At 41.0% G+C, this 27,680-nt stretch overlaps 1 protein-coding gene across 2 annotated transcripts in view; it reads left to right on the forward strand.

The window, feature by feature from the left end:
* The window catches only part of LOC124618471 (U4/U6.U5 tri-snRNP-associated protein 2), a 60,788-nt gene that overhangs the window by 22,465 nt on the left and 10,643 nt on the right, over positions 1-27,680 (forward strand). For both annotated transcript variants that reach the window (XM_047145351.1, XM_047145352.1), the window contains exons 5-8: positions 7,845-8,070; positions 8,911-9,197; positions 10,122-10,250; positions 17,660-17,721. In XM_047145351.1, coding sequence (XP_047001307.1) covers positions 7,845-8,070; positions 8,911-9,197; positions 10,122-10,250; positions 17,660-17,721 — 704 coding nt within the window. The remainder of the gene's footprint in view (positions 1-7,844; positions 8,071-8,910; positions 9,198-10,121; positions 10,251-17,659; positions 17,722-27,680) is intronic.

The raw sequence follows: 27,680 nt of genomic DNA on the forward strand, positions 1-27,680 counted from the left end.
CAATGTTGCGACAAAGTAGTTGGTCAAGACAATATCCCATATGTGTGACCATGTGCTGTATTAGCTCTAAAGAACAAGGTTTCTGATGTATTAGTCACATTTTCAATCTCTTTTAAGAACCTGTCAACTGCTCAAATTCTCAACTATATGGTGAATAGATACTTTTACTACTTCCATTGTCTATAATCTACTAAGGACCTTACAGTATCATTTTGAATGATGAACAGAGCAGTTAAATCATTGTGCTGTGATAGAAGACACTTGCATTAAGATTTCTAAGGTTGTTGAATTTGTAGCCACCTGATATAGCTAGATACATAAAATCTCTAATTAATTTCTGCATATGAAGAAGTTGGTGGGATAGGTGTCTTGTTTGTGCAATCCAAGCCAAAAACTCTTTGAAAAACAGCAAAGTGGAGAGTCCCCTTATGCTCTCATATTGATCCTAAAGTAAATAAATGCTACCTTTTTTTCCAGGTGACAGTTACTTACTAAATAGCAAAATGACTTACCAGGATATTTTTTGTAAGTTGTTCAAGCAGTAACTTATGTTTCGCTGATTCCTGTAGCATTATTTCGTATTATGGAAGAATTTGGTATTAAAATAATCACAGAGAAGCTCAAAAAAAATTTTACGCTACTAATTAACTTTTGCTGAAACACTGAAATACAGGGCGATTCAAAAAGAATACCACAACTTTAAAAATGTGTATTTAATGAAAGAAACATAATATAACCTTCTGTTATACATCATTACAAAGAGTATTTAAAAAGTTTTTTTTTCACTCAAAAACAAGTTCAGAGATGTTCAATATGGCCCCCTCCAGACACTCGAGCAATATCAACCCGATATTCCAACTCGTTCCACACTCTCTGTAGCATATCAGGCGTAACAGTTTGGATAGCTGCTGTTATTTCTCGTTTCAAATCATCAATGGTGGCTGGGAGAGGTGGCCGAAACACCATATCCTTAACATACCCCCATAAGAAAAAATCGCAGAGGGTAAGATCAGGGCTTCTTGGAGGCCAGTGATGATGTGCTCTGTCACGGGCTGCCTGGCGGCCGATCCATCGCCTCGGGTAGTTGACATTCAGGTAGTTATGGACAGATAAGTGCCAATGTGGTGGCGCTCCATCCTGCTGAAATATGAATTGTTGTGCTTCTTGTTCGAGCTGAGGGAACAGCCAATTCTCTAACATCTCCAGAGAGTGTGGAACGAGTTGGAGTATCGGGCTGATATTGCTCGAGTGTCTGGAGGGGGCCACATTGAACATCTCTGAACTTGTTTTTGAGTGAAAAAAAACCTTTTTAAATACTCTTTGTAATGATGTATAACAGAAGGTTATATTATGTTTCTTTCATTAAATACACATTTTTATAGTTGTGGTATTCTTTTTGAATCACCCTGTATAATGATTTAAGCCCAGATTACTAAACCTTCATAAAATTTATAATTGCTTTGGGGTATAAAACAGGATATTTTGTACATAATTTGGTATTTAACATACCATTGAAGACCTATTAATTGTAATCAACTAATGCATGACCAATAAATTATGGCTTCTTTTGAATAAAATGTGGAGTAGTATAATTTACGATTACCTTGTAACATTTCCTCCCCTTTGGTGTTTTCGGGTTAATGCTCTAACTTTCCTGGTCATAGAAATGTGTTTTATTTTTCTAATGTGCAGCAATTTGGAAGTTATTTTAATTTAGGGATTTACATTGATAAGCCAAAACATTGTGACCACTGCCCATCATGACGTTGGGTGCTGCCTGGTGGTGTTGCAGGCATGTGACCCAGTAACAGAAGAATGTAAGCAGAGCAGACCGACAGGAAATCACCCTAGCGAAGGTATGGGGAGTCCATTGAGATAAGTGACTTTGGTGAATCGCAGATTATTATTCTGCAGAGTCTGTGAACGTATATCTCAAAAATGGCGAAGCTGGTCAAATGTTCGCATGTTAGTGTTGTGAGCATCTACGGAAAGAGACAGAAGGACAGAATGTGGGGTTCAGAGGCTTGTCTGCTCTTTAAAGTAGGATAGATCTGTGGCATCTCTGCCAAAAGAGCACAATGCTGGTGCATGCTCAAGTGTTTTGGAGCACATTATTCATCATACATTGTCGATGGAGCTCTGCAGCAGACCACCCCTACGTGTTCACATGTTGACCAGTGACATTGCCAGTTATGATTGCAGTGGGCTTGGGACGATTGGAATTCGACAATCGATCAGTGGAAACATGTTGGCTCTTTGGGTGAATGGTGGCTCAAAACGTGCAGTGTGCTACAGACGCAGGCTGGGTACAGTATTATGCTATGGGAGACATTCTTCTGGGGTTGCATGGGACGTATGGTGGTAATCGAAGACACACTGACAGCTGGAACCACCTGCATCCCTTCATGCTTGATATCTTCCCCGACGGTGAAGTCACCTCTCAGCAGTGTGATTGCTCGTGTCTTAGAGTCAGAACCATGCTACTGTGGTTTGAAGAGCCAGTGAACTCATGCTGATGTGTCGGTGATCAAATTTGCTTGATGTAAATCCTATGGAACCCATCTAGATTGCTATCGACCACCATCACTGTGTATGCAAATCAGTGACCCATTAGTTATGTGAAATACATGACCTGTGCATAGACCTCTATTGCCATATACCTCCACAAACTTACTGACAAACTGTCAGACCTCTGATGTGCAGTATCAGTGATGTATTTTGTTCCAAAGATGGACAAACAAGTTATTAAACAGATGGCCATAATATTTTGGCTCATCATTGTAATTGTTAGCATAAAATATGCTAATGAACACTGTTTAAATTCTACTCCATAAATGTAGGACATGATTAAATAATATTTTAAAAGGCATGTTAATTACTGAGGAGTCAAGGAAATATGCAATCATTATATTATGTTTATAACTCAATTTTGTTAGCATGGATTGTGTGAAATGAGCCTATTTAAATAATTTTGAAGTATTGGGATAAATATTCTCCAATTTAGAAACTTATGGATACATATATAACTGTGAAGCAAGGTGGAGAATAAGTGGGTGTTGTTAAACAGAATTATTATTAATAACAAGTAAAGCTTTGTGTTTCAGGTGCTGTCTTTCAGCATTAAGCCAGTGGGATTCACTTCCCTGCTTTGGGAAACCTGTTTTGTGTGCTGTCAAGAGGGTCTGTTAATTGTCAGCAGTTCAAACATACGGCAAATGATGGTACTCCTTAGCAGTAGGAAAGGACACCAGATGCACTCAGTGTGTATGCCTGGGGGCCTCATCCAACATGTTGAACCAGCTATTCTGGCAGCCATTGAGGGAACAGTGTGCAAGCAACTGCAGATTGTGGCACATGTTGGAACAAATGATGCATGTTGTCGGGACTCTGAGGCTATACTTGAGGAGGCCCACATCGAAAATGTTATCAGTTACCATGATGTGGATGTGGCACCAATGATTACTAAAGTATGAAGGACAACTAAAACAAGCAGAAAGATATATATGTTCAGTAAACTAGATAAAAAGTTGACAGTGTCATATCTTAGTCAGAAGTTTGGAGCTTTCAGCACAGTGTAGGAGTAACAGAGGAACTATGGCTCAAGTTTAAAAGAATAGTTGACCATGTGCTGGAGTACCTACTAGAACAGTTTATAATGAGAGGGACCCTCAATGGTATACAGTCACAGTAAAGAAACTTCTAAAGAAATAGAGATTACGCACAATAGGTGTAAAACGAAACAAAGGAGGCTGAATGAAATGTGAGAGGGCAGTGCTTGAAGCCTTCAATGACTACTGTAGCAAAATATTGTCAAATGATTTTTCACACAACCCAAAGAAATTCTGGTCGTATTTAAAGACTGTTAACGGCACCAAAGTTAGTATCCTGTCTCTAGTGAAAGAGGTAGGAACTGAAATTGAGGGTAGCAAAGCAAAACTGAAATGCTTAACTCCCATTTTCTAATGTTCCTTTACAAAGGAAAACCCAGGAGAATGTCTGCAATTTAATCTTCATACCACTGAAAAGATGGGTGAAATCACTAGTAGTGTCAGTGGTGTCGAGAAATGGCTGAAACTGTTAAATTTGAACAAAGCTCCAGGGCTTTATGTCATCCCTATCAGATTCTAAATTTAATTTGCAGCTGAGTTAGCCCCTCTTCTAACTATAATTGATCATAGTTGCCTCAAACAAAAAACCATGCCCAGTAGTTGGAAGAACTACCCAACTACAAGAAGGGTAGTAGAAGTGATACATAAAACTGACACCCAGTATCTTTGACATTGATTTGTTGTAGAATCTTATAACATATTCTGAGCTCAAACAAAATGAGTTATTTGAGCAGAATGACCGTCTCATTCTGCCAACCAGCATGGATTCTGAAAGCACCAATCAAGTGAAACCCAACTTGCACTTTCCTCACATGACATACCGGAAGCTTTAGATCAAGTTAGTCAGGTAGATGTAGTGTTTCTTGATTTCTGAAAAGCATTTGACTCAGCACCACACCTAAGCATATCGTCAAACATTTGATCATATGAGGTACCAAGTGAAATTTGTGACTAGATTGAGGACTTTTTGGCAGGGAGGACACAGAATGTTATCTTGGGTGGAGAGTCATCATCAGAATGTAAAAGTAGTTGTGTGTGTGCCCAAGGGAAGTGTATTGGGACCCTTGTTTTCACTGTGCACATTAATGACCTGCAGACATTGTTAATAGGAATCTCAGACTTTTTGGAGATAATGTAGTTATCTATAATCAAGTACTGTCTGAAAGAAGCTGCAGTCAGATTTCAAATTTGTACAAAGATTGGCACCTTGATTTAAATGTTCAGAAATGTAAAATTGTGCACAATTAAATAAAAAAAAACCCACAGTATCCCATGACTATAATGTCGGTGAGTCACAGTTGGAATCAGCCAAGTCACACAAATACCTGGGAGTAAAGTTTTTAGGGATATGAAATGGAATGATCACCTAGGCTCTGTCCTGGGTAAAACAGTTGGTAGATTTTGGTTTATTATGAGAATACTAGGGAAACACAATCAGCGTACACAGGAGGTTGCTTACAAATCACTCGTGCAACACATTCTAGAATATTGCTCAAGTGTGTGGGACCCACACCAGATAAGACTAATGGGGGATGGGGGATACTGAATATATACACATAAGGGCTGCGTGAATGATCACAGGTTTGTTTGACTCAAGGGAGAGAGTTACAGTAAAGCTGAAGCCACTGAACTGGCAGACTCTTGAAAGTAGACTATCTCGAGAAAGTCTACTAACAGACTTTCAAGAACTGGCTTTAAATGATGAGTCTAGGAACATACTACAACCCCATAATTTTGTCACTCATACAGGGATCGTGAGACAAGATTAGAACAATTACAGCAAGCACAGAGGCATTCAAACAATTATTCTCCCACACTCCACACATGAATGGAACGGGAACAAACCCTAATGAATAGTACAATGGAATGTACCTTTACTGTGCACTTCACAGTTATTTGCTTAGTTATCTAGTTTAACTGAACGAGCAATCTTTCTACTTGTTGTAGTTGTCCTTTGTACTATAGGTATTGTTGTTGCTACATCTGCCTGATGATCACTGATATTTGTTTCAGTGTGGACATCCTCAAAAAAGTCATAGCTATTTGTTGCCATTAGATCTCATATATTTCTGCCATGAGTGGGTTTACAAAGTATCTCTTCTAAATAATTTTCAGATGAAGTATTTAGTATTTTTGTGGACTGTCTTGTCTCATCCCCCCTTACTAAATTGTAATTATCCTAATTGATTATTAGGTGTTTAAAATCTCCTTGAATGATACAGTAAACAGGGACACATATGTGCTAGTGAGCTGAGATTTTCTCTAAAGTTTTCAGTTACATCTGCCCAAACAATTTCATACGCAGTTTCAAGCAATAGAAAGTCCAGGTTGGAATGGCAACATTAGTTTATTATAGGTCGAGGTGAGGATGATTTCAGGAGCAGAGAATTTGTTGTAAGGATAACTGCCATATGGGCACTTCAGAAAAGCTTGTTGTGGAGGGGAGGATCCACATTGCAGCCATTGAAGTCAAACATGTTATGTTCAGTTGCATGTTGTGCCATGGGGTGATCAACTTTTCTCTTGGCCACAGTTTGGTGGTAGCCATTCATTCTCACATCCCCCACCCAAGTTTCTGCTTCATCTGTCCTACCACCTCCTCCCAATTATTGTCTCCTCACTGTCATTGTGTGCGACTCTTTGCCAATGCATCCACAGGTAAATTCCCTTTCTCTGCTTCTCTCCTTTTCCACTCCTTGTTCCCCCACCCTCCTCCCTCCATCACAGCCTCCTGACATTGCACATGCCAGCCTTGTCCTGTTACTATCTAGTCCCTGCCAGGCTATGCTGACTTCTCTCCCACCACCTGTATGCTTCTATTGCTCCACTTCCCCTGCCCCAGTCTGAACTGCTGTTCACAACATGACAGAGTTGCATTTTGACCAGAGCAGCTGGAGATAGCAATCATGTATGTGTGAGATGTGCTTGCTATTGTGAGTATGTGTGTTTTCCTTTATGAAGAAGGCTTTGGCCAAAAGCTCAATGTGTAACAGTCTTTCTGTTGTGCCTGTGTGCAACTCACTGCACTGTCTCTATGCTGAGTAGCAGTCTATCCTTTTCACAAAGTTGTTAATATGCACTTTCAATTTCTGTTTTGGTGAATTTGAGTTCTTATGTATGGTTACGAATACACCACCTCCATGTCCCATTAGCCAATCCACTCGGCATGCACTGATATCCATCCCAAATTTGTGCGAGTATCAGTTTTTGGCTTTAGCTAGTTTTCTGTACGTTGTGAGCTCCGCTGCTTTTATGGAGAGCTTCAAAATGTGACACTTTGTTGTGAATGCTTCTGCAGTTGATCACAAAGATTTTAATACTCTCATCAGTGGTGGGCATTTCTTTGGTGCTTGTGCTACGACTTTATTGTATCGTACAGCTGTGTCATCTGGACAAGATGGAGAGTTACCTAAGGAACCCTTCTGACTGGGTAGTAGCTTTGAAAGTCCATGAGCAAAGGTGGTGTTTCCAACTTTGTCTGCCAGTTGCTGAAATGATAAATACACCAAAATCTCTCACTGGTTGCACCACCTTTCCTCAGTGGTTGTCAGACAAGCTTCTTCAACATTTTGAATGAAGCCCTCTGTTGCTGCCATTTCCCTAATATTATTCAGCATGTGTTCAAACTGATGATGAATAACAGACCAGTACCCCTTTGAACTAGCTTCCATCTGAAAAAGGATACATTAGGTTTCCCAACAGGTGAAGTGATTCTCTCTGGCCAAGTTTCAGTGGACAACAACACATTAAATTTGTTGGTTAGGGATATGGTTGTAATACCCTAACTCTGTGGTCCCTGTCTACCCTGTACCAAGGCCCAGATCTACCACTGACACACCACTTACAATTAAGTTGATGGCATGATAAGTTCTGTATTACTCATACAGGAGACAGTATCAGAGGGAGCGGATAGACTCATGTACTTTTTATATCTTTGGTAAGTGTCTCTTGGTAATCCGTGCACAGCTGCCAATAGCTTTACAGCAGTTAGGGCGATTTTCAGCTTTGTTTGCTAAATCATATTTACAATTTTTACCAAAAATTTGAATCCACCCTTGTATGTATTGTTCACCATCTTGTACATAAAACACTGTTTTGCATTTTCCTGCAATTAGTAAGTGAGTCATGAATGGATGTTTTTTTCTTTCTTTTTTTTTAACACATTCATGTAACCACATACATGAGCAGTTATTGTATATATTAATCTCTACCTGACAATGTATTATTATCTTTCAGGCATTGTGTCATGTAACGCCACTAAGAAATTATTTTCTACGTGAAATTAATTATGCTCGTATAAAGAGACCACCAGGAGACAGTTCATTCTTACTGGTACAGAGGTTTGGAGAGCTTATGCGAAAGCTGTGGAACCCTCGTAACTTTAAGGCACATGTTTCTCCCCATGAAATGCTTCAAGCTGTTGTCCTGTGGAGTAAAAAGAAATTTCAGTTTATTGAGCAAGGTAAGAGACTATACTGATCTATATCTTGTGAAACTGGGTGAAATGCTTACTTTAGTACAGAACTGAACAGAACAGGCATATAGCCAACAGTTACAGTGCATTAGGCTTTGTGGTTTTTATTTCATTGTTAATCTCTTGTTCTGTAATTTCATCATATGTAGCTATTTTAGTCCTCAAAGGATGATGTTACCCTTGTAAATCTATTGTCATGATTATTATTACAGATAAATTCAAGTTAAAAATTTTGGCTGTGTTATCCAGCTTATTTGCTACTAATTGCAGCTGAAAATAACCAAGTAATCCACTGATAAAATTTCATCTTTTTTCATTATTCTTCTTTTTTTGTGCATTTTTTCCTGCATCAGCACAGTGTCAATATTGTTGTTAACAGCTTTGGTGTGGCTAATCTAAGGGGTGGTCACATGCCCTTGCTTATCTGGTATTAAAACTGTATTTAAAATAACATTGTTCCCTTCAGAATTGTTTATCAGAGTACATTGTTACTCTTGTGTCTGTGTACATATCACATAATATTGGTGACTTTGGAAAATCTTGTTTTATTCCCTGATTTATTACCTTTTTGTTCTTGCTGCTAATAAGGCAGGCCCAACCTTTTCTGCATATTCTTGTATAAGCTTAATATTATTTTAATCAAATGTTTGGAATGTCCTTCAATTTATGTTATTTCACTTAATTAACTCGTCATCCCACAGAAGATATTTCTTATCAAAAAATGATGTTGTTACAGTGTATCATCAGGTAATGTTATTTCAATTTTATTGTGTTTTCATTATATCTCATAAGATTTATTTATACATGAAAGTTCTGATTTATTTCTAGGTGACCCTATAGACTTTCTGTCCTGGTTTCTAAATGCATTACACTTAGCTCTGAATGGTACAAAGAAACCTGATTCTTCCATTGTGTATCGCTCCTTTCTGGGATCGATGAGAATTTACACCCGCAAGATTCCACCCATAGAGTTGGAAGAGGAGCAGAAGAGTGCTCTATTGCTTACAGATGAATATCAAGAGAAGGTGACAGATTCACCATTTCTTTATCTAACATGTGACCTGCCACCTCCACCTCTGTTCAAAGATGAATTTAGAGAGAACATTATTCCACAGGTATTACGATAAAGCATCAAATGCTTACTTGCTTATTTCCATTGTTTGTTGAAAATGCAGATTTTTTTATACTGCTTGCAAAGTTGATGTTGTATTTTACTCATTGTTAGTATTTTACAATAAAAATAAAGAAAATTTCCATTTAGTAATGAAGCCAGTGTGAGAGTGATGGTTATTTAATTTAAAGAGAATTAATTTCATTGTTCTGTTGTAACAAACTTACTGAATGTATAAAGGGTTCCTGGTAAAATAGCTGTGCCATTCATTCTGGAAACTCATTTTACTGAAAACTTCCATCTTGACTAGTAACGTTGCTATATGTGCAACCACATGTTTTTAAACTTTGAACTAACCTGAATACAATATCACAAGTGTTTGATTCACAGATGCCAGCATGATTAATCCAAAGGATGTTCGTGATAATCAAAACTGTTATCCATTTTTTTCCCCTATGACATGATCACTGAAGACACAATTTACATAATTATTGTTGCATAAAATAAAAATTGGCCTTTGCACAGAAAAATAACTTTTTCAATAATCATTTAAAACTTCAAATTCAATTGTATTTTTTAATTTCCATGTCTTGGGCAGTTGTACTGCAGTCTTTCACTGCCAGAAAACAGTGGAAGAAAATACTTGTATTTTGTTAGTAATGGCAACACTTTTTCATTAGTTATGTCCTCTATCATAACTGCACCCATATCCAGGGTAGCATGGAGACAAGGTTAAACTGGTCTCACTGTCCCTCTGTCTATGTCATGTTGCCACACTTTCAAGATTTTACTTTTATACTGGTTTCAGTGTTCCCTTTCGGTTCTACCAAACAAAAATCTCTCCTAATGAAAATTAAAGTACTAAAATAAGTTCTCAAATATGTTAAAACTTTCTTTCTCTCTCATTTTAAATTTGTTTTTCTTCCAGGTGAACTTGTATACATTGCTCCAGAAATTCAATGCACAAACTGAGAAAGAGTATAAGACATACAAAGAGAATTTTATGAAGAGGTTTGAAATTACTAAGCTGCCACCATACCTCATATTATATATCAAGGTGAGTGTTACATTATTTTCAGATTTAAATTTTTGTTTGTACAGCAAAATTATTAATTGTGCATGGCATGTTCGAGTGATTAAATCTCCTAATGTGATTCTGATAAATTACTAACCCTGAGAAATACAAATTTCTGATGCTTCTCAGTGTAGCCGCCACAAGAAATGACCATAATAATTGACAAGTTCTGTAATGCCAGTTCAGTGTGCTCCTTTTTTGACTGTAATTTTGTTTCATGATTGAGAAATATAATCCATTATGGCAACTTATGAAAAAGAATGCACATTCTCCTTTGTCAGTATTTCCTGCCAAATTGTCATTTGTGCAGCTTTAGCATTTATGCCATCCAGCATTTAGACATACAATGATCCATGAGTGATATGAAGTTAACAAGGGCATAAGCCATTAAAAAGTGAGACAGAAGCCACTCCACTCTGATGTTAAATAGAATTGCCTGTCATGTTTCCACAAGGTGGTGCTGGATGTCGGCTGCATGTCCACATTGCTGTTCACGTGGTGCATCTGGCTGCTGTGTATGGCTGTCTGTGCCCAGGTCCTGATGAACTGGTGGATGGCTGGAAATGAGAATGGAGGAGGGTGAGCAAGGTGCAGTATCATTTGGGGAAAGAATCAGTTGAAAAGTCATCGAAAGTGGAAGTGAGGAAGAAGGTCCAGGTACGGGAAGAGTGCAAAATCTTGTAGGTGTGTATGGAGGCAGCAGAGGCTGGTCCATCACTCAGTGGCAGAGTTGACTGTGGTGGCGGCTCATCAGCTTGTCTTCTGTCTGCAGTGTGAAGATGCGCTGACTGCACTGGCTGCAGATGACTGCAGGAATCAAATGCTCACAGCAACCAAACATGTGAGCCCAAACTGGAGTCCCAGGCATATAGCACATTGTTGGGGGCCCTGGGAGGCCTTGATGTGGGGAGTAGTAGATTCAGCACCGAGTGCTAAGAAAGCATGTACGTCCATGTGGGTGTCACCAATATACTTCTTCATTTGCTTCTGAAATTGCATCCCAATCAGTTGAGAGTGGGATGGGGATGCGAGAGCACTGTGAATATCATGGTGGACAAAAATCGTGAAAAGTCTGAGAGATGAATTGCAGACTGTTGTCAGTTAACCAAGTTGCAGGACAGACCTTCAGTGTAGAAGGTCTGAGTAAGAGCCCGCACTGTTGTGTCTGCTGTGGTGGAACGACAGTTGACAGCATGTGGAAAGTGGGAGTAGTCATTGATGAAAATAAAGCAATAAGTATCCAAGAAGTGCCCAGCTCCAAACAATGTGACGACTTAGGTCACAGTGAATAACATTGCCGTGGAGAGGCATTGTGCCTAGCATATTTAGAACAAAAAGTGATTAAATGTTCAGTCTCATGGTCAATTCGAGGCCAACAGACATGGCAGCAAGCCAGCATCTTTGTGTACAAGGTATCCTAAATGATCCTGCTGCAGGAAATGAAAAATGTCGTGTCGGAATGCTGACAGAATGACCACCCGGTAATATTGTTTTCTGTGGACAACAAAACGGCACCATCAATGAGCATGGGCCTGTACCTCAACAGAAAATAATTGGAGATGGGATCCGATGCACAAGCTGGAGGTCATTTTGGCCACCCTTGCAGAATATATTGTCACACTTGGCAAAGAACAGGATTGGTGGCGACAGCTTGAGCCACATGAGAACTGGTAATATGGAATCCATCCACTGTCTGTCAAGTTCCTCATTTAGGTAAACACAAAGTACTTCGTCCGGATTGAAGTAAGGAGTCAGATCCCACCAGTAAAAATGAAAGACCTGTGTTTGAATGCTAAGCAATAGTATGGAAAAGGCTCTCATAATTATACGTACCAAGATACAGGGCCTACCGTTGAAGTGTATTTGCTGTTTTATTTGGCAAATGTGCCACAAGACTAAAGAGAGAGACTAACAGCTTGTGAACACTCACCAAGTAAAACTTGACATGATATAGAAACACATGAAACGTCTTGATAGCATAAATAATAGCAAGAGCTCCCTTCTCTGTTTGAGAGTAATTCTTCTGTGCATTGTCTTTGACGCAAAGTCGATGGGCTGTACAGAACCATCAGCATGACATTGAGACAACATGGCCCACACGCCATACTGCAAGACATCCGTTGCACCCCCGCTGATAGGTGGTCAAGCACAGGGTAGAATCCACACCGTCTTTCAATGTCTTGAATGTGTGGTTGCAGTGAGGTGTCCATTCAAATGCTGCACCTTTCTAAAGGTATGAAACCATAGCTGCCTGCAGAATGAACTTACGGTAATATGTGACTTTGCCGTGACTTTGCCTAAGAAAGCTTTTAGCTCCTTGACATTCATATAGGTTGCGGGAGGGATGGAATAGCTGCTTTGTGACTTTGGTTGGCTGAATCCCATTGATGAGAAATAACATCCCTCAAGTGTTCTGTAGAGTATTGGAAGAAATGTGACATACCCAAATTGCACATAATACCTGTGTCACACAATGTCTGAAACAAGAGAGGAAGGTTGTGAAAGTGGTTGTTGCTGGTGGAACTGGTAACGTTAGGTAATTGATACCACAAGGAATTCATTGAGTAAGCTGCTCGAAATAACAATGAAAACTAGTTGGCATGTTTGCAATGCTGAAAATCAATCAGTTGTACCTGTAGAGGCTATACGACATGTTGACAACAAGAAGCTGAAGTGATTCTTCATCAAGTTGCAGCTTCCAACAAATCTAGTTTAGAAAAATATTGTCCATCCACCAGTTTCATCACAAGTTTGTCCAAGCGAGGAGTGGAGTATGTATCGACCATGGACTGTGAATTAACTGTGACCTTAAATTCACCGCAAACATGGAGTTTGACCATCAGCTTCTTACTAATGGCAAGTGGTGTAGCCAGTTGATTGTTCAAAATGGGTTCCATGGTGCCTAAAGCTGCCAATTTGATTAATTCTTCCTTCACTTGAGTGCGAAGTGTGAGCGGTAGGGGACTTGTATGGAAAAAACAGGGTTGTGCTGTAGATTTGAGAGTGATGTGCACTACATAATCAGTAGCCTTGCTGAGTCCTGGCAACAGATAGGTATAATTTTCCTTGCACAAATCGTTCAGTTTGTGATGGCACAAGATCCAACACTAAATGAACTGAATTGCAGAAATTGTCCAAACCAAACAAATTTTGTGTAAATGGACTACCAGAAATATTACTGTCTGAACCATTGCCGTAAATGTTATTTCTACAGTAAACTGACAAAGAATAGGAATCTGCTGTGTAGTGTAACTGACAAGACAGCTTGAAGTAGCCATCAGCTGGGGGAATAAAGTTGATACATAAGTATTAGAATGCAGGAATGAAGCTGCTATGCCCAAGTCCACTTGGAGGTGTAGGGAAGTACTGTTAGTATGCACATTGATGAACAGTTTGTTAGGAACAGTTGCAATATCTTCACGAGCATGAATAACAACATTAATGTCCATAGACTGAGATGGGGGTAGCACAGTGGAAGCTGACTGAGTGTTGCGCACAGTTGCAGTGTGACCTATCTTATGACATAGAAGACACAACACACAATGTTTCAGGTAAGTTGGCTGGTTGTGTTGAATAAAGTGAAGAGGTCAGGAGGGCAGGGGCTTTGTTTGTGTGGAGTGCAGCAGCCAGCTGTGCTACACTGCCACGACTTCCCCCACTGAAGGATTACTATAATGTGTGCCTGTTGCTGTCTGAGTTGAGAGTAGCAGTGTCAGTCGAATAATCTACTTGACAGCCAGCGACACAAGAAATTTCAAATGCTCACACTATCTTGAGTACTTCTTCTAAAGAGGGATCTTCAAACAGCCACTCCCTTTGGCCAACTTCCTCTTCGGGGGCTGCCCGTATGATAGCGACTCCAACTGAGATTTAGCAGTAACAAAATGGTTGCGACTTAATTCTTGCATTTCCGCAGCCCGAGTACAATAGGACTAATGGGGTGGCTTTCTGCCCTGATGAAACTCCTTTCTTGCAGAGATCACGTGAGTATTCTTGCACTAATAGAAATTCAGCAAACAACACATTGCATCAAACAACAGAGATGGAGGACCCTGAAGGGTGTTAACTTCCCTAACAAGTGATACTTTTATGGTGTGGGAGGGGGGAAGAGATCCATGACAACAAAAAACTTTAATGAACTCAGTGTTCACTACTTTGAAGGCTGTGCGGTGTCATCATAGGCATGTTTCTTATGAGTCCCAGTCTTTGACCACATCATTGTAAGTGGGGAACAGAGTTGGATAGGACGGCAGAGTTTGAGGCATTGTTAACAGACCCCTGAACACTTTGTCTAACTTGGAAGTGTGTTCCTGTAACTGCATTTCTAAGTGCTGCTGGTTTGCCAGTTGCTGCTGTAGAAAAGTTCTGCAGAGTGGCCTCCAAGAATGCACTTGTTGACATCGCCATGTAATTGCACGTAACATGTGGAGAATGAACATTACTCATTGCTGTTTTTGCAGTAACACTCTTAACTGGGAACGCCAATAAAAATGAAATCACTTTAATTCTGAAACCATGAACATGTTCAATACATAGCTGGGTTGGAATCAGTTTCACATGCAGTGATCTATTACAGAAAGAGGCAGAAGTCACTCCGCGTCAGGGTTAAATACAATTATTTGTGACATTTCTGCATGGTGGCACTGGTGCACACTGCTCTTGATGCACGGCTGTCAGCACTGTCTAAAAGTGCTGCCTCCTGGCGGCCAAGTGTAGCCGTCATGTGCCAGGATTGGACTGAATAGCATGTGACAGGCTGGCACCTTGCATCCAGCCAAATTTTGATTGATAGTGAGGTGCCAGTGCAATTGACGTGTTAGCTGTGGGTTATAACATCTACCATATTTACCTGATTATAAGATGAGGTTTTTTCCCAAATTCGTCATTCCAAAAATACGGGGTCGTCTTATATTTGCAAAATAAACTATTGCTCTTGAGGTCAGCATTTTTTACCTTGTTTCGTAGAGTATATAGGAGTAGTCTTACATGTATAGGTGTAGTCTTACATTTAGAGATTTATTTTGAAGAGCTCAGAAGGGCAGGGCTCAGCAAGTGATACTCGCGTTCCAGCAGGTTTGAGATTTCTCCGAATGCCGAAGCACTTGATATAGTATTAAAGTTGCTCGGACAATCGTGCAAAATTGACCTGTGCAGTGCTGCAAGAGATACATGAGAATCTATGAACTACTGTTTATAAGAACAACAGCCTATTGCTCCGATTAAAATTTGATAATTTTGGGAAACACAAGAAGAAATAGCATTAAATTCTATCATCCTACAAACTTTCATTGTATCTGTACAGGTTTTCAATAAAAGTTCTCATACTTGTATGGATACCATATACGAAAATTAATACTGCTTTTTAAGTAAAGGTAACATTCAGAAACAGAAATGTTGTCCTTAAAAAACATTAGTTGATTCAGAACCCAAATCAGTATTTTATTTGGTTGTGATGATTTACTAAGTGGAATGCAAATGAGAAATTCGGTCACTGTTCGCATATTAGAATACTGGCTAAAAATGTTACCAGCTCTTAATCAGCTGTAAGACATGATGGTAATATTCAGTTGAAACAAGAAAGAAAATTAATCCATAATGAAATGTCTAACAAAGGAAATTCGACAAATTGAATGAAGTAATTGTTACCACGAGAGTAAATTACAGCGGTAAGATCTGTTATGGGTTTGGCTGAATCCATTTGTAGTCTGAATCGAACTGACTTTAAAACTGGACAAATACTCAACAATAGTATTCATTTCTGCGGGAGACAGCGGCCTGTGGCGTACTTAACGTGTTGAAAGGAGATGTGTCAGCTGGTTCTACACAGCCAATGAGAGAGCAGCGTGCAGGCGATATGTGTGGCAGCAAGAGACATTGTAACATTCTCATGACAGTATGGAAGCAAAATCCGATAATATTCAGAAAGGAACAGCTGTGTTCTTAGGTCCCACTGTAAAGACCTCAGAAATAGCAATATATTTGGAAGAAAAGCCAGATATTTGTGATAATGAAGGTATAAATTTCACAGCTCTGCTATTAGATGATGATAATTAAAAATAGTGATACTCCAAACTACAGGGCTAGTAAGCAAAATAGGTAGAAAAGAAAATGGTCCAGAAATTATGTAAACCTTTTTTTGTTTAATTTAATTCTCCTAGTATTATCAAAAAACGGCATATGTTTAGAATGGGCATAATGTTGGAAATTATGTAAACCTTTTTTTTTTGTTTAATTTAATTCTCCTAGTATTATCAAAATGTAGACAGTCAATAAATAGCATAAGTTTAGAACAGGTATAATGTTAACTTTTTGGCTGATACTTTATTTCAATAAAACAATTTGTAATTTTTATTAGTCAGAATATCTTAGAAATAATTTTTTCGCAAGGAGCCTCTAAAAAGGGGGGGGAGGGGGTCATCTTACCTGTTTGTTCGGAGTCATCTTATACTCAGTTAAATATGGTCTCGCTCAGTTACCAATAAATTTCTAAAGTGTTGTACTATATAAGTTGGGGAAATGGATATACTTATACCATTCCTTAAAAGCAAACTCCCTTTCTGAATTGTTTAGTCATCTCCTACAAGCATAGCATCAAATACACATTCCCATGTTCACCCAGGTCCAAGGAGAAAAGGAGATGTCACAATTTGAACAAAATTTTTATTTCACAGCATACTATTAATTTGAGGAAATAGAAGGAAAAGTCTGAGAAAAGAAAAGGTCTGGTTATGAGTCACAGTTTTGTATGCAGCTGGAATCTGTCAGGAAGTCTGATTTCAGCACAAACTACAGGCAAATTAAAAGATTCATTCTGGAAAAAACACACAGCCTGGGGGGGGAGGGGGGGTAATCCTTTCTTTGAGGAGCATAAATGCAGCAAGGTTTGCAGGAAAGCATGAAAGAATTTACAAAGTGAGAGACTGAAGTGGGCCTTGAAAGGAGGCATAGATAGCTCAGTTGGCAGAAGAATTCCTTGAAAAAGGCAAAGGTCAGAGAAGAAGGTGCAGTCCAGCATAGAGTTCTAATATGTCAATAATTTAAACACAATGTATACTGCACTATGTAATGAAAGATCTATTCTGCTCACACAAATTTCTTTTTTCTCGCCTTTCTTATTTTGCCTCTCTACCAAGACACAGTATTTTTTGCCAGCTGGTTTGATAAAAATCTGCCACTTTGCTTTAGCAATCCTTCATGTAATGAGTTGGCATTATTCAAGTAACTGTTTTGAGTCTGCTTATACTAAATGTGTATACATTATCTGATCTTTATTTATCATTGTCTTAACAGCATGTAGGAATAATTTGTTTTGGAAATTTAATAGCAGTGTGTTAAAAATGTATTAAATTATCATAATAAACTGTTTCATAATTGTGATCTTTACTTTTCAGAGGTTTACGAAAAACACATTCTTCGTTGAAAAAAATCCAACCATAGTGAATTTTCCAGTCAAGTAAGTTGTTCTGTTTATTATTGTTTTTACCAGATAGCTCTCTACAGTGCTTTAGTTTCAGTCTCTCTCTCTCTCTCTCTCTTCCAGGTGGATATGCAGGCAAAAGAGAAAGGAGGAGGGAAGAGAGAGAGAGAGAGAGAGAGAGAGAGAGAGAGAGAGAGAGAGAGAGAGGGGGGGGGGGGGATATTTATTTCTTATCTGTATTTCCAGATTCACATTGTGGCACTGCATTTGTAACTTTGGTTTTTGATTGTGCTTAGGATTATGTTAGATGTTATCCTTGACCATTTGGTCGATTGTTGCATATTGCTAATACTGAGAAATTTTCGATGGATGAGTTCTTCTAACTCCTGTTGTACACACAAGGAGGCATTGGTACATCTATGAAAATTAAGGGAAGCATATAAAATACCAAAGGAAATCAAAAATCAAAAGTTATCTTACCAGATCAAAACTTAAATAGCCTATTGCTACCAGAATGAGATTTTCACTCTGCAGCGGAGTGTGCGCTGATATGAAACTTCCTGGCAGATCAAAACTGTGTGCCTGACCGAGACTCAAACTCGGGACCTTTGCCTTTCGCGGGCAAGTTCTCTACGAACTGAGCTACCGAAGCACGACTCACGCCCGGTACTCACAGCTTTACTTCTGCCAGTACCTCGTCTCCTACCTTCCAAACTTTACAGAAGCTCTCCTGCGAAACTTGCAGAACTAGCACTCCTGAAAGAAAGGATAATGCGGAGACATGGCTTAGCTACAGCCTGGGGGATGTTTCCAGAATGAGATTTTCACTCTGCAGCGGAGTGTGCGCTGATATGAAACTTCCTGGCAGATTAAAACTGTGTGCCTGACCGAGACTCAAACTCGGGACCTTTGCCTTTCGCGGGCAAGTTCTCTACGAACTGAGCTACCGAAGCACGACTCACGCCCGGTACTCACAGCTTTACTTCTGCCAGTACCTCGTCTCCTACCTTCCAAACTTTACAGAAGCTCTCCTGCGAAACTTGCAGAACTAGCACTCCTGAAAGAAAGGATAATGCGGAGACATGGCTTAGCTACAGCCTGGGGGATGTTTCCAGAATGAGATTTTCACTCTGCAGCGGAGTGTGCGCTGATATGAAACTTCCTGGCAGATTAAAACTGTGTGCCTGACCGAGACTCGAACTCGGGACCTTTGCCTTTCGCGGGCAAGTGCTCTACGAACTGAGCTACCGAAGCACGACTCACGCCCGGTACTCACAGCTTTACTTCTGCCAGTACCTCGTCTCCTACCTTCCAAACTTTACAGAAGCTCTCCTGCGAAACTTGTTCTCCTGCGAAACCGAGTTCGAGTCTCGGTCGGGCACACAGTTTTAATCTGCCAGGAAGTTTCATATCAGCGCACACTCCACTGCAGAGTGAAAATCTCATTCTGGAAACATCCCCCAGGCTGTGGCTAAGCCATGTCTCCGCATTATCCTTTCTTTCAGGAGTGCTAGTTCTGCAAGTTTTGCAGGAGAGCTTCTGTAAAGTTTGGAAGGTAGGAGACGAGGTACTGGCAGAAGTAAAGCTGTGAGTACCGGGCGTGAGTCGTGCTTCGGTAGCTCAGTTGGTAGAGCACTTGCCCGCGAAAGGCAAAGGTCCCGAGTTCGAGTCTCGGTCGGGCACACAGTGTTAATCTGCCAGGAAGTTTCAGCCTATTGCTACTTTTCTGAATCCTAAAAAAACCTAGATTTTTCATAAAATTGTCATATTTCAAAGTATTCATGGAGTTATTAGTGAAATAAAATATGTTGCTCACAAAACATTTGGCAATTTATGAATGAGACAATAGTATGCTACAACTTTGGAAACAGGGGACACCCTTGCAGTGTGACCTCAAGTACTGTGTGATGTGTCTGCCTTTACTACCCCTCTGCAGAAGCCAGTCCAAGAGAGAGCAGCAGCACTGAAGAAGCATCTGTACAGAGAGACAGATACTATGTAGAATAGGGGTGGGGAAGAATTCGGCTGATGAGCTTTGCCCTGGCACGAGTGCAATAGTGATGAGCCTTGCTTCAAATTTGCCCCACTGCCATATCATGCCTTCTGAATGCGAGGAGGAGGAAGAGTGGGAAGCTGCAAATGCACCACATTCAAATGACAGTGCAGTCGGACTTCGTACAACTTAGTTTTGCATTTCAACAAAGGAAAATCCATGATGGAAGGCAACAATATTATGAAAAGGATAATTGCTACTCAGCATATAATGGAGATGCTGAGTTGCAGATAGGCACAACAAAAAGACCATCAGATAGCCAGCTTTCGGCCAGCAAGGGTGTGTGTGTGTGTTTTATCTATCTCTGAGGAAGGCCTTGTTGGACGAAAGCTCACTTTCTGACCATCTTTTTGTTGTGTCTATCTGCAATTCAGCATCTCCACTGTATGGGGAGTAAAACTATCCTTTTTATAATATTGTTAGTTTTATATTTCATTTTTTGTAACTACATGGATTACAAACAAAACTAATTTTCAGTATTATTAAATTGTTTTTAGCATGCTGAAGACCTAATACAATTTTTATCTGGTACAAAATGTTGGCACACAGACAGGCACAGACACTTTCATAGATTTTTACGCTCAGGTTGCCACATAATCATGACTTACTTAGTTACATAATAAAAAGAAAGTCTTTCACACAGATTTGTCAATCAAAATATTGTAGCAATTTTGCAACCTCATTGCGGAGATCTTGAAACTCTACCTAAGGAAAACAATGCTGATGATATCCTGGCAGTTTTAACATAAAAGGATTTGTCATTAAAACAGGAATTACCTTGCAGGTAGGTCAGTTACATCTGCACTTGGCCGGCTGCGGTGGTCTCGCGGTTCTAGGCGCGCAGTCCGGAACCGTGCGACTGCTACGGTCGCAGGTTCGAATCCTGCCTCGGGCATGGATGTGTGTGATGTCCTTAGGGTAGTTAGGTTTAAGTAGTTCTAAGTTCTAGGGGACTGATGACCACAGCAGTTGAGTCTCATAGTGCTCAGAGCCATTTGAACCATTTTGAACATCTGCACTTGCACAGTGGAGCTTTCAATTGAAGTGGCAAATGGTCTCAAAAAACAGCTCAGAAACTGATGTAAGATTGACATTGTCCTCAAAACATTTAGGAAACTATCAGCGTATTTCTTTCAAGACCATAGTGAATTCTTCAGACTTCACATTTTCTTGAATGACAGTGTGCTTAGGGAGTTGGACTGAGTTCATCAGAATGTGTCCCTTCTACAACATACTTTTCTTTTTAGAATCAGAAAGAAGGTGTTTCTTAAAATATGAAGTCTGCAGTCTGTTTTGGATGTTCCAGTTCTCATTCCTGCACTCCTTTTTCCTTCATAAATTCAACAATAGCGAGTTTTAAATAAAAAAAATCATTTCCTCGTGCCTCTTGACTTAACCAGTGACCTGTCCAGTAATGTATAAAGTTGCCATACTCTTCGGTCAGTTCTGTCGAAAACTGTTGCAACTGACAGTGGATTAATTTTGGAAATTTTGATAGTCTCCAACAAATTTTACATATTCACATGTACCTTTACCTTAAATCCAAATAAATACAGTTTCATTTACAGATAGCTTACGTCTATTACGGGTATACAAGGAGAAGGGTGAGGGTGACATATATGATGATTTGCCAAAGTCTTTATTTGCATTTTCACAAACATGGTATGTGCGATAGGCTATGACGTCACGGTCGACGAAGCTTTCCAATCCTGATACATTGGGTACGCCTGTACCACCTCGTACTATTGCGACAGTTAGCCAGCCATTACCATGCGAAAATGTATCATTCAGATCAATACTGAAGTTCAGCCTACATTCACAGAAGACAGCGGGTCCATCTAGTAGTGAATGTGCAGCGACAGATTTTATAGTATTCTTCTTCTTGTCAGCAGCAGATGTTGTCATTTCAATGTCTTCAATTGTTTTATATATTGTCTGTCTTGCACGACGGCGATATCTTCTCATTTCCTCATGTGCTGCATGCCTGTAAATTTAGCACAAAGTGCTTCTTGATGTAAAGAACAATTAATTCCATCTGATGATCGTTGTAATTTTTTGCTCTTTCATTCTTAACAACTGGGATCTCAAGTTAATTACATATTTGTAGATTTTCAGGATGCTTTTGACACTGTTCCCCACAATCAGTTTCTAATCAAATTGCATGCCTATGGAGTATTGCCTCATTTTTGCAATTGGATTTATGATTTCCAGTCAGAAAAATCACATTTTACAGTAATTGATGAGAATTCATCAAGTGCAAAAGAAATGGTGTCTGGTGTTCTTCAAGAAAGTGTTATAGACTCTCCACTGTTCCTGATCTATATAAATGATTTAGGAGAGTAATATTCTTAGATTGTTTGTAGATGAGCAGTCATTTACCATCTAGTGAAGTCATCAGAGGATCAAAACAAATTCTAAAAGGAGCACTTATGAAAAGGACAGCTTGCTACTCACCATAAAATGACACATTGAGTCCCTGACAAGCACAATGAAAAGATTGTCACACACCAAGCTTTCAGCCAAAGCCCTCTTCAGGGCAGAAAGGAAAACAAACACACATTCACACAAGCAGGCAGGTCTTGTGCATGTGTGGCCACTATGGCTGCTGTGTCCAGACTCTCAAATGTTGTGTTAAATGAAAGGAGCAATCGGAAGTGGGACAGGGAATGGAGAGGGATAACTGAGTACAAGTTGGGGGAGAGAACCGTGCTGTCTGACAGGGTGTGCAGGGACTAGACAGTGTCAGGACAATGCTGCCAGAGGAAGTGTTGAGAGGCTGTGGAGGAGGCAGACTGCTAAGTGCACTGACGGAGAGTGGCGCACAATGAAGGTGAGGCAGCTTGAAGTTGGAGTAGATTATAGGACAGAGGGGGTGGAAACTGTTGGTGGAGAGTGTGGGGACAGTAAACTAACTTTGGGGGTAGAGAATGTGTTGTAAGGATGATTTCCATCTGCACTGTTCAGAAAACCTGATGGTGGAGGGGATGATCCAGATGGCCTGGTTTGTGAAGCAGCCATTAAAATAAAGCATGTTATGTCCAGCTGCATGTTGTGCCACATAGTGATCCACTTTGCTCAGGGCCACCGTTTGGTGCAGTGATTGCAGCAGAGCTGGTATATGACATGGCTGCTTTGACAGGTAACCCAGCCTCTGGTGGGGTAGGATAAGCCTGGGACAGGACTGGAAGGTGAAGTGCTGGGTGGGTGGATTAGGTAGGTCTTGCACAGGGATATGGTCCCTGTGACAAGGAGCTCGGATTGGGAGTGGTGCAATGATGGACTAGGATATTGTGGAGGTTGGGTGGACAATGGAACAAAACTTTAGGAGGGGTGGGAAGAATTTCAGGGGACGATGATAGATAATTAAAGCCTGATGAAAGATGTGGCTCAGTTGTTCCAGTCTGGGGTGGTGTTGGGTGATGGTGTTCCTTTGTAGCTGGTGCTTGGGGATGGGGGGATGTAGCAAGGAAAATCTGTTTGCATATTAGGTCTGGGGCTAGTGTCTGTGTATGACGGCCTTTTTGAGGATAAAGTTCATAAGGTATATGAGGAATGAGATAGTGGGTTTGGAGTCTGAAGGCCATGGAAGAGGTAGTATTCAGTATTGGCAAGACCATGGGCATGAGGGATAATAGTGTATGGGAAAGTGGCATCAACAGGGATGAGTAGTGATCCAGGAGGCAAAGGGAATCGATGAAGGAACTGGTTGGTGTCTTTGATGTGGGGTGCTAGATTTTAGGCAATTGGTTGGAGGGTTTTTGTCAGTAAGTGCCAAAATTCTGTCAGTGGGGGCACAATAACCAGCTACAATGGAGTGTCAAGGATTGTTGGTCTCTGGATTTTGGGGAGCATGTAGAAGGTGGGTGTGTGAGGTGTCATGGGGGGTGAGGAGGAAAATGGATTCAGGGGAGAGATTCTGGGAAGGGCCTAAGGCTTTAAGCAGGGATTGGAGCCTATGTTGGCTTCTGGGATGGGATCACTCTGACAGATTTTAAAGGTGGAGCAGTAAGAAAATTGATAGAGGCTTTCCACAAGGTAGTCACTGTGATTCATAATGGCGGTGGAGGAACCTTTGTCTGCAGATAAGATGATTGGATGAGGATCTGTTTTGAGGATGTGTATGGATGTCCTTCCTTCTACTGAAAGTTTGGTATTCTTATAAAGGCACTTTGGGACGGTTTGTGAGGCCTAGCTGGAGGTAAGCAATTCCTGGAAGGTGACCAGGGGATGATTAGAGGGGGAGGGGGGGCAGGGGACAGAAGATCATGATTGAATGCTGGTGTGAACTGGGAGCCGGCCAGAGTGGCTGTGCGGTTCTAGACGCTACAGTCTGGAACCGAGCGACTGCTCCGGTCGCAGGTTCGAATCCTGCCTCGGGCATGGATGTCCTTAGGTTAGTTAGGTTTAATTAGTTCTAAGTTCTAGGCGACTGATGACCTCAGAAGTTAAGTCGCATAGTGCTCAGAGCCATTTTTTGTGAACTGGGAGAAGCAGGGTTCAATGTTGGGAGGAGGTTGGCGTTGGGTGGAAGGATGGGAGGCAAAGAAGTGTTTCAATTGCAAGGATTGGGAAAAGGGGAGCAGGTCTCTGAGAAGTCCAGCATGGTTAAATTTGGGTGTAGGGCTGAAGGGGGCGAGGTCTTTGGATAGGGTTGAAACTACTGGGAGGCTGAAGATTTTGGTGGAAAGATTAACAACAGTGTTCCATGATTGTTGTAGCTCTGGGTTTGGGTGGCAGAGTGTTAGTAAAGTGTTTTGAGGAATTTAGCAAGTTGAAAAGTTCAGGTATGCATGGTCTGCATGCTAAGAGGGGTGGACTATCAGGAACCTCTGGGTGGGATAGGACTTGACTGGTGGTGTCCCAAGGAGGCAATAGGATGTCAGCAAGTTGGGTAATAGTGGTAGTTTCTGAAATTCTGTTCCAGGAGGTGAAGAGCAAGGGACTGAGTTTCAGAGATGTGTTGTGTGTAGAAGGGATTGCACAGTAGCAGTATCTTTCAGAAGGAACAAAGATGTTTTTGGGGTGGCTGTGCCATGTAGATGTGTTTTCGTAGTACCAGGTTTGTGAACTTGCAGAATCTCAAAAGGTAAAAGTCATTGTGAAATAAAGGTGGGATCCAGAGAATGGAATTTTTACTGTGAGGCTGTTGGGGGGGAATTTGATGGTTTAGGCAACATTTAAGGACTGGTTTTTAGCCAGAAAGAGAGGTACTTTTCTGGACTGGTGCTAAAAGATGGAGCAGGGGTCCATTGTGGCTACTATGGTGTTAGGGAAACAGGAAATGATATAGGAAATGGGCAAATGAAGGAATTACATTGTTGTGCGTAGGATAACAAAAAAAGATGCACAAAAGACATAAAAGAAGATGCAAAAATATGTAAAAATTTTCACAAATACATAAAAATAAAGTAAACATGTAAAAATATCCACAAATACAGAAAAATGTGCACAAATAGATAAAAATATGTGCAAAAATACATAAGAATGTATAAAAGCACGGGGAAAAAAGGACGGAACAGATGAGGTATGAGAATATTCACATGGTGGGATAAGAGATGAGAGTGGGGAGTTAGGGCCCTCCGTTAGTTAGAGGTCCACAAGTTTGTGTGGCACAAGCAGATGTAGAAAATAACATGTGAAGATACACGAGGATGAGGGAGGAAGTAGGATTAATACGAATAATTTAATTTTCGGTGAGAAGAATTTGGAGCTTGAGAAGCTGCACCAACAATCTGACTGGTCACATAGCTGTGTATCTGTGTATTGTGTGTGTGGTTTGGAAGGCGATGGGGGGGGGGGAGAGAGAGAGAGAGAGAGAGAGAGAGAGAGAGAGAGAGAGAGAGAGAGAGAGAGAGAGAGAGAGAGAGAGAGAGAGAAGAGATAATGAGTAGAGTAATGCTTAAGAGAATAGTGAGAGTAGTAACAACAGAAAATGTTACAGGGTTGTGGAATGGAATGAAAACCGTTAGGCAGAACCAAACAACTGAAATCTGTGATGGGATGAGAAAGATAGATTGCTACTCACCTTATAGATGAAATGAAATGCTGAGTTGCAGATGGGCACAGCATAAAGACTGGTACACACTATGCTTTCAGCAAAATCTTCTTCAGAAAAGAAAGGAAAACACACACACATTCACCCAAGTAGGCACACCTTCTTCCTCCAACTTGGCGTCACTCTCCATTCCCAAGTCTCTTCCTAAGAACACCAACTTTACAGCAGAAGAAAGGACAGCCATACACAGCCTCAAAACAGATCTTCACTTAATCATCCTATCTGCAGACAAAGATTCCACCAGTGTCATTATGAATCACAGTGACTGCGTAGCAGAAGGCCTCTGCCAGTCGTCTGACTCCTCCATCTACAAACTCTCCCAGGGTGGTCCCATCACAGAAGTCCAACATACCCTCCAACCCTGCTTAAAGCCTTAGTCCCTTCCCAGAACCTCTCCCCTGAATCCATGAAACCATGCACATCTACCTCCTACGTGCTCCCCATAATCCACAAGGCCAACAGTCTTGGACTCCCCAGTGTGGCTGGATGTTGTGCCCCCACTGAAAGAATTTCAGTCCTCATTGACCAACACCTCCAAACAATTGCCAAAAATCTAGCCTCCCATGTCAAAGGTACCAACCAACTCCTTCACCGACCCTCCACCATCCCCACCCCTTTACCCCCAGGGTCCCTACTTGTCACTGTTGACACCACTTCCCTATACACCACTGCCTTTGAACACTATCTCTCCCAATGTCCTTCAGACTCCAAAACCACTACCTCATCCCTCATTCACTTTACTATCTTTATCCTAACACACAACACTTCTCCTTTGAAGGGATGATATACAAACAAATCTGTGGCAAAGTCATGGATACACAGATGGTGCCTTCCTGTGTCAACCTGTTTATGTACTATCTAGAGGAAACCTGTCTAGCCTCCAGAAATGCCAAACCCCTGGTCTGGTCCAGGTTCATTAATGATATCTTCATGATCTGGACTCAGGGCCAAGCCACCCTGTCCTCATTCATTCACAACCTCAACATCTTTTCTCCCATTTACTTCACGTGGTCCACCTCACCCCATCGTACAACCTTCCTGCAAGTTGACATCCTCTTGTCTGATGGCTCCACAATCACCTCTGTCCTCATTAAACCCACCAACAGCACCTGCATTTCGATAGCTGTCATCCCTTCCACACCAAAAAATCCCCCTCCCCCCCCTCCACCTCCATGCAGCCTGCCACATGGGGATGGGGTATCAGCAGTGATGAGAACTCCCTTTCCCAATACACCAAAGGTCCCATAAAGGCCTTCACAGACAGGCACTGTGCCCCAGACATAGTTGGCGAACAGATTTCCCATACCATGTCCCAAACATCTCCAATCATCCCACCAACTCCAAGAAGCAGCTACAAAGGAGCACTCTCTTCCTCACCCTATAACACCCCAGATTAGAGCACCTAAACCACATCCTTTCTTATGTCTTTGATTATCTATCATCATGTCCTGAAATGAGGCACATCCTGTCGAAGATCCTACACATTCTTCCACAAGTAGTGTTCCGTTTTGCTCAGTCAACCTCCACAATCCTACTCCATCCCTATGCCAATCCCAATCCCAGCCCCTTGCCACAAGGATCACATCTGTGTGAAGGACCCAGATGCAAGATCTGCCTAATCCACACACCCAACGCTTCCTGTTCCAGTCCTGTCACAGACTTATCCTTACTCCATAAGAGGCTGGGCCACCTGTCAAAGCAGCCATGTCAGATACCAGTTCTGCCACAATCATTGCACAGCTTTTTAAATTGTTATGACTACCAACCAGCTGTCTACCAGCTAGGCCACCACCAAACTGCGTCCAAGAACAAAGTGGACCACCCTGTGGCATGACATGCAGTTGAACGTAACATACTTTGTTTTAATGGCTACTTCACAACCAGGTT

Source organism: Schistocerca americana, chromosome 1 (assembly GCF_021461395.2).
Source record: "Schistocerca americana isolate TAMUIC-IGC-003095 chromosome 1, iqSchAmer2.1, whole genome shotgun sequence".
NCBI classification, from domain to species: domain Eukaryota; kingdom Metazoa; phylum Arthropoda; class Insecta; order Orthoptera; family Acrididae; genus Schistocerca; species Schistocerca americana.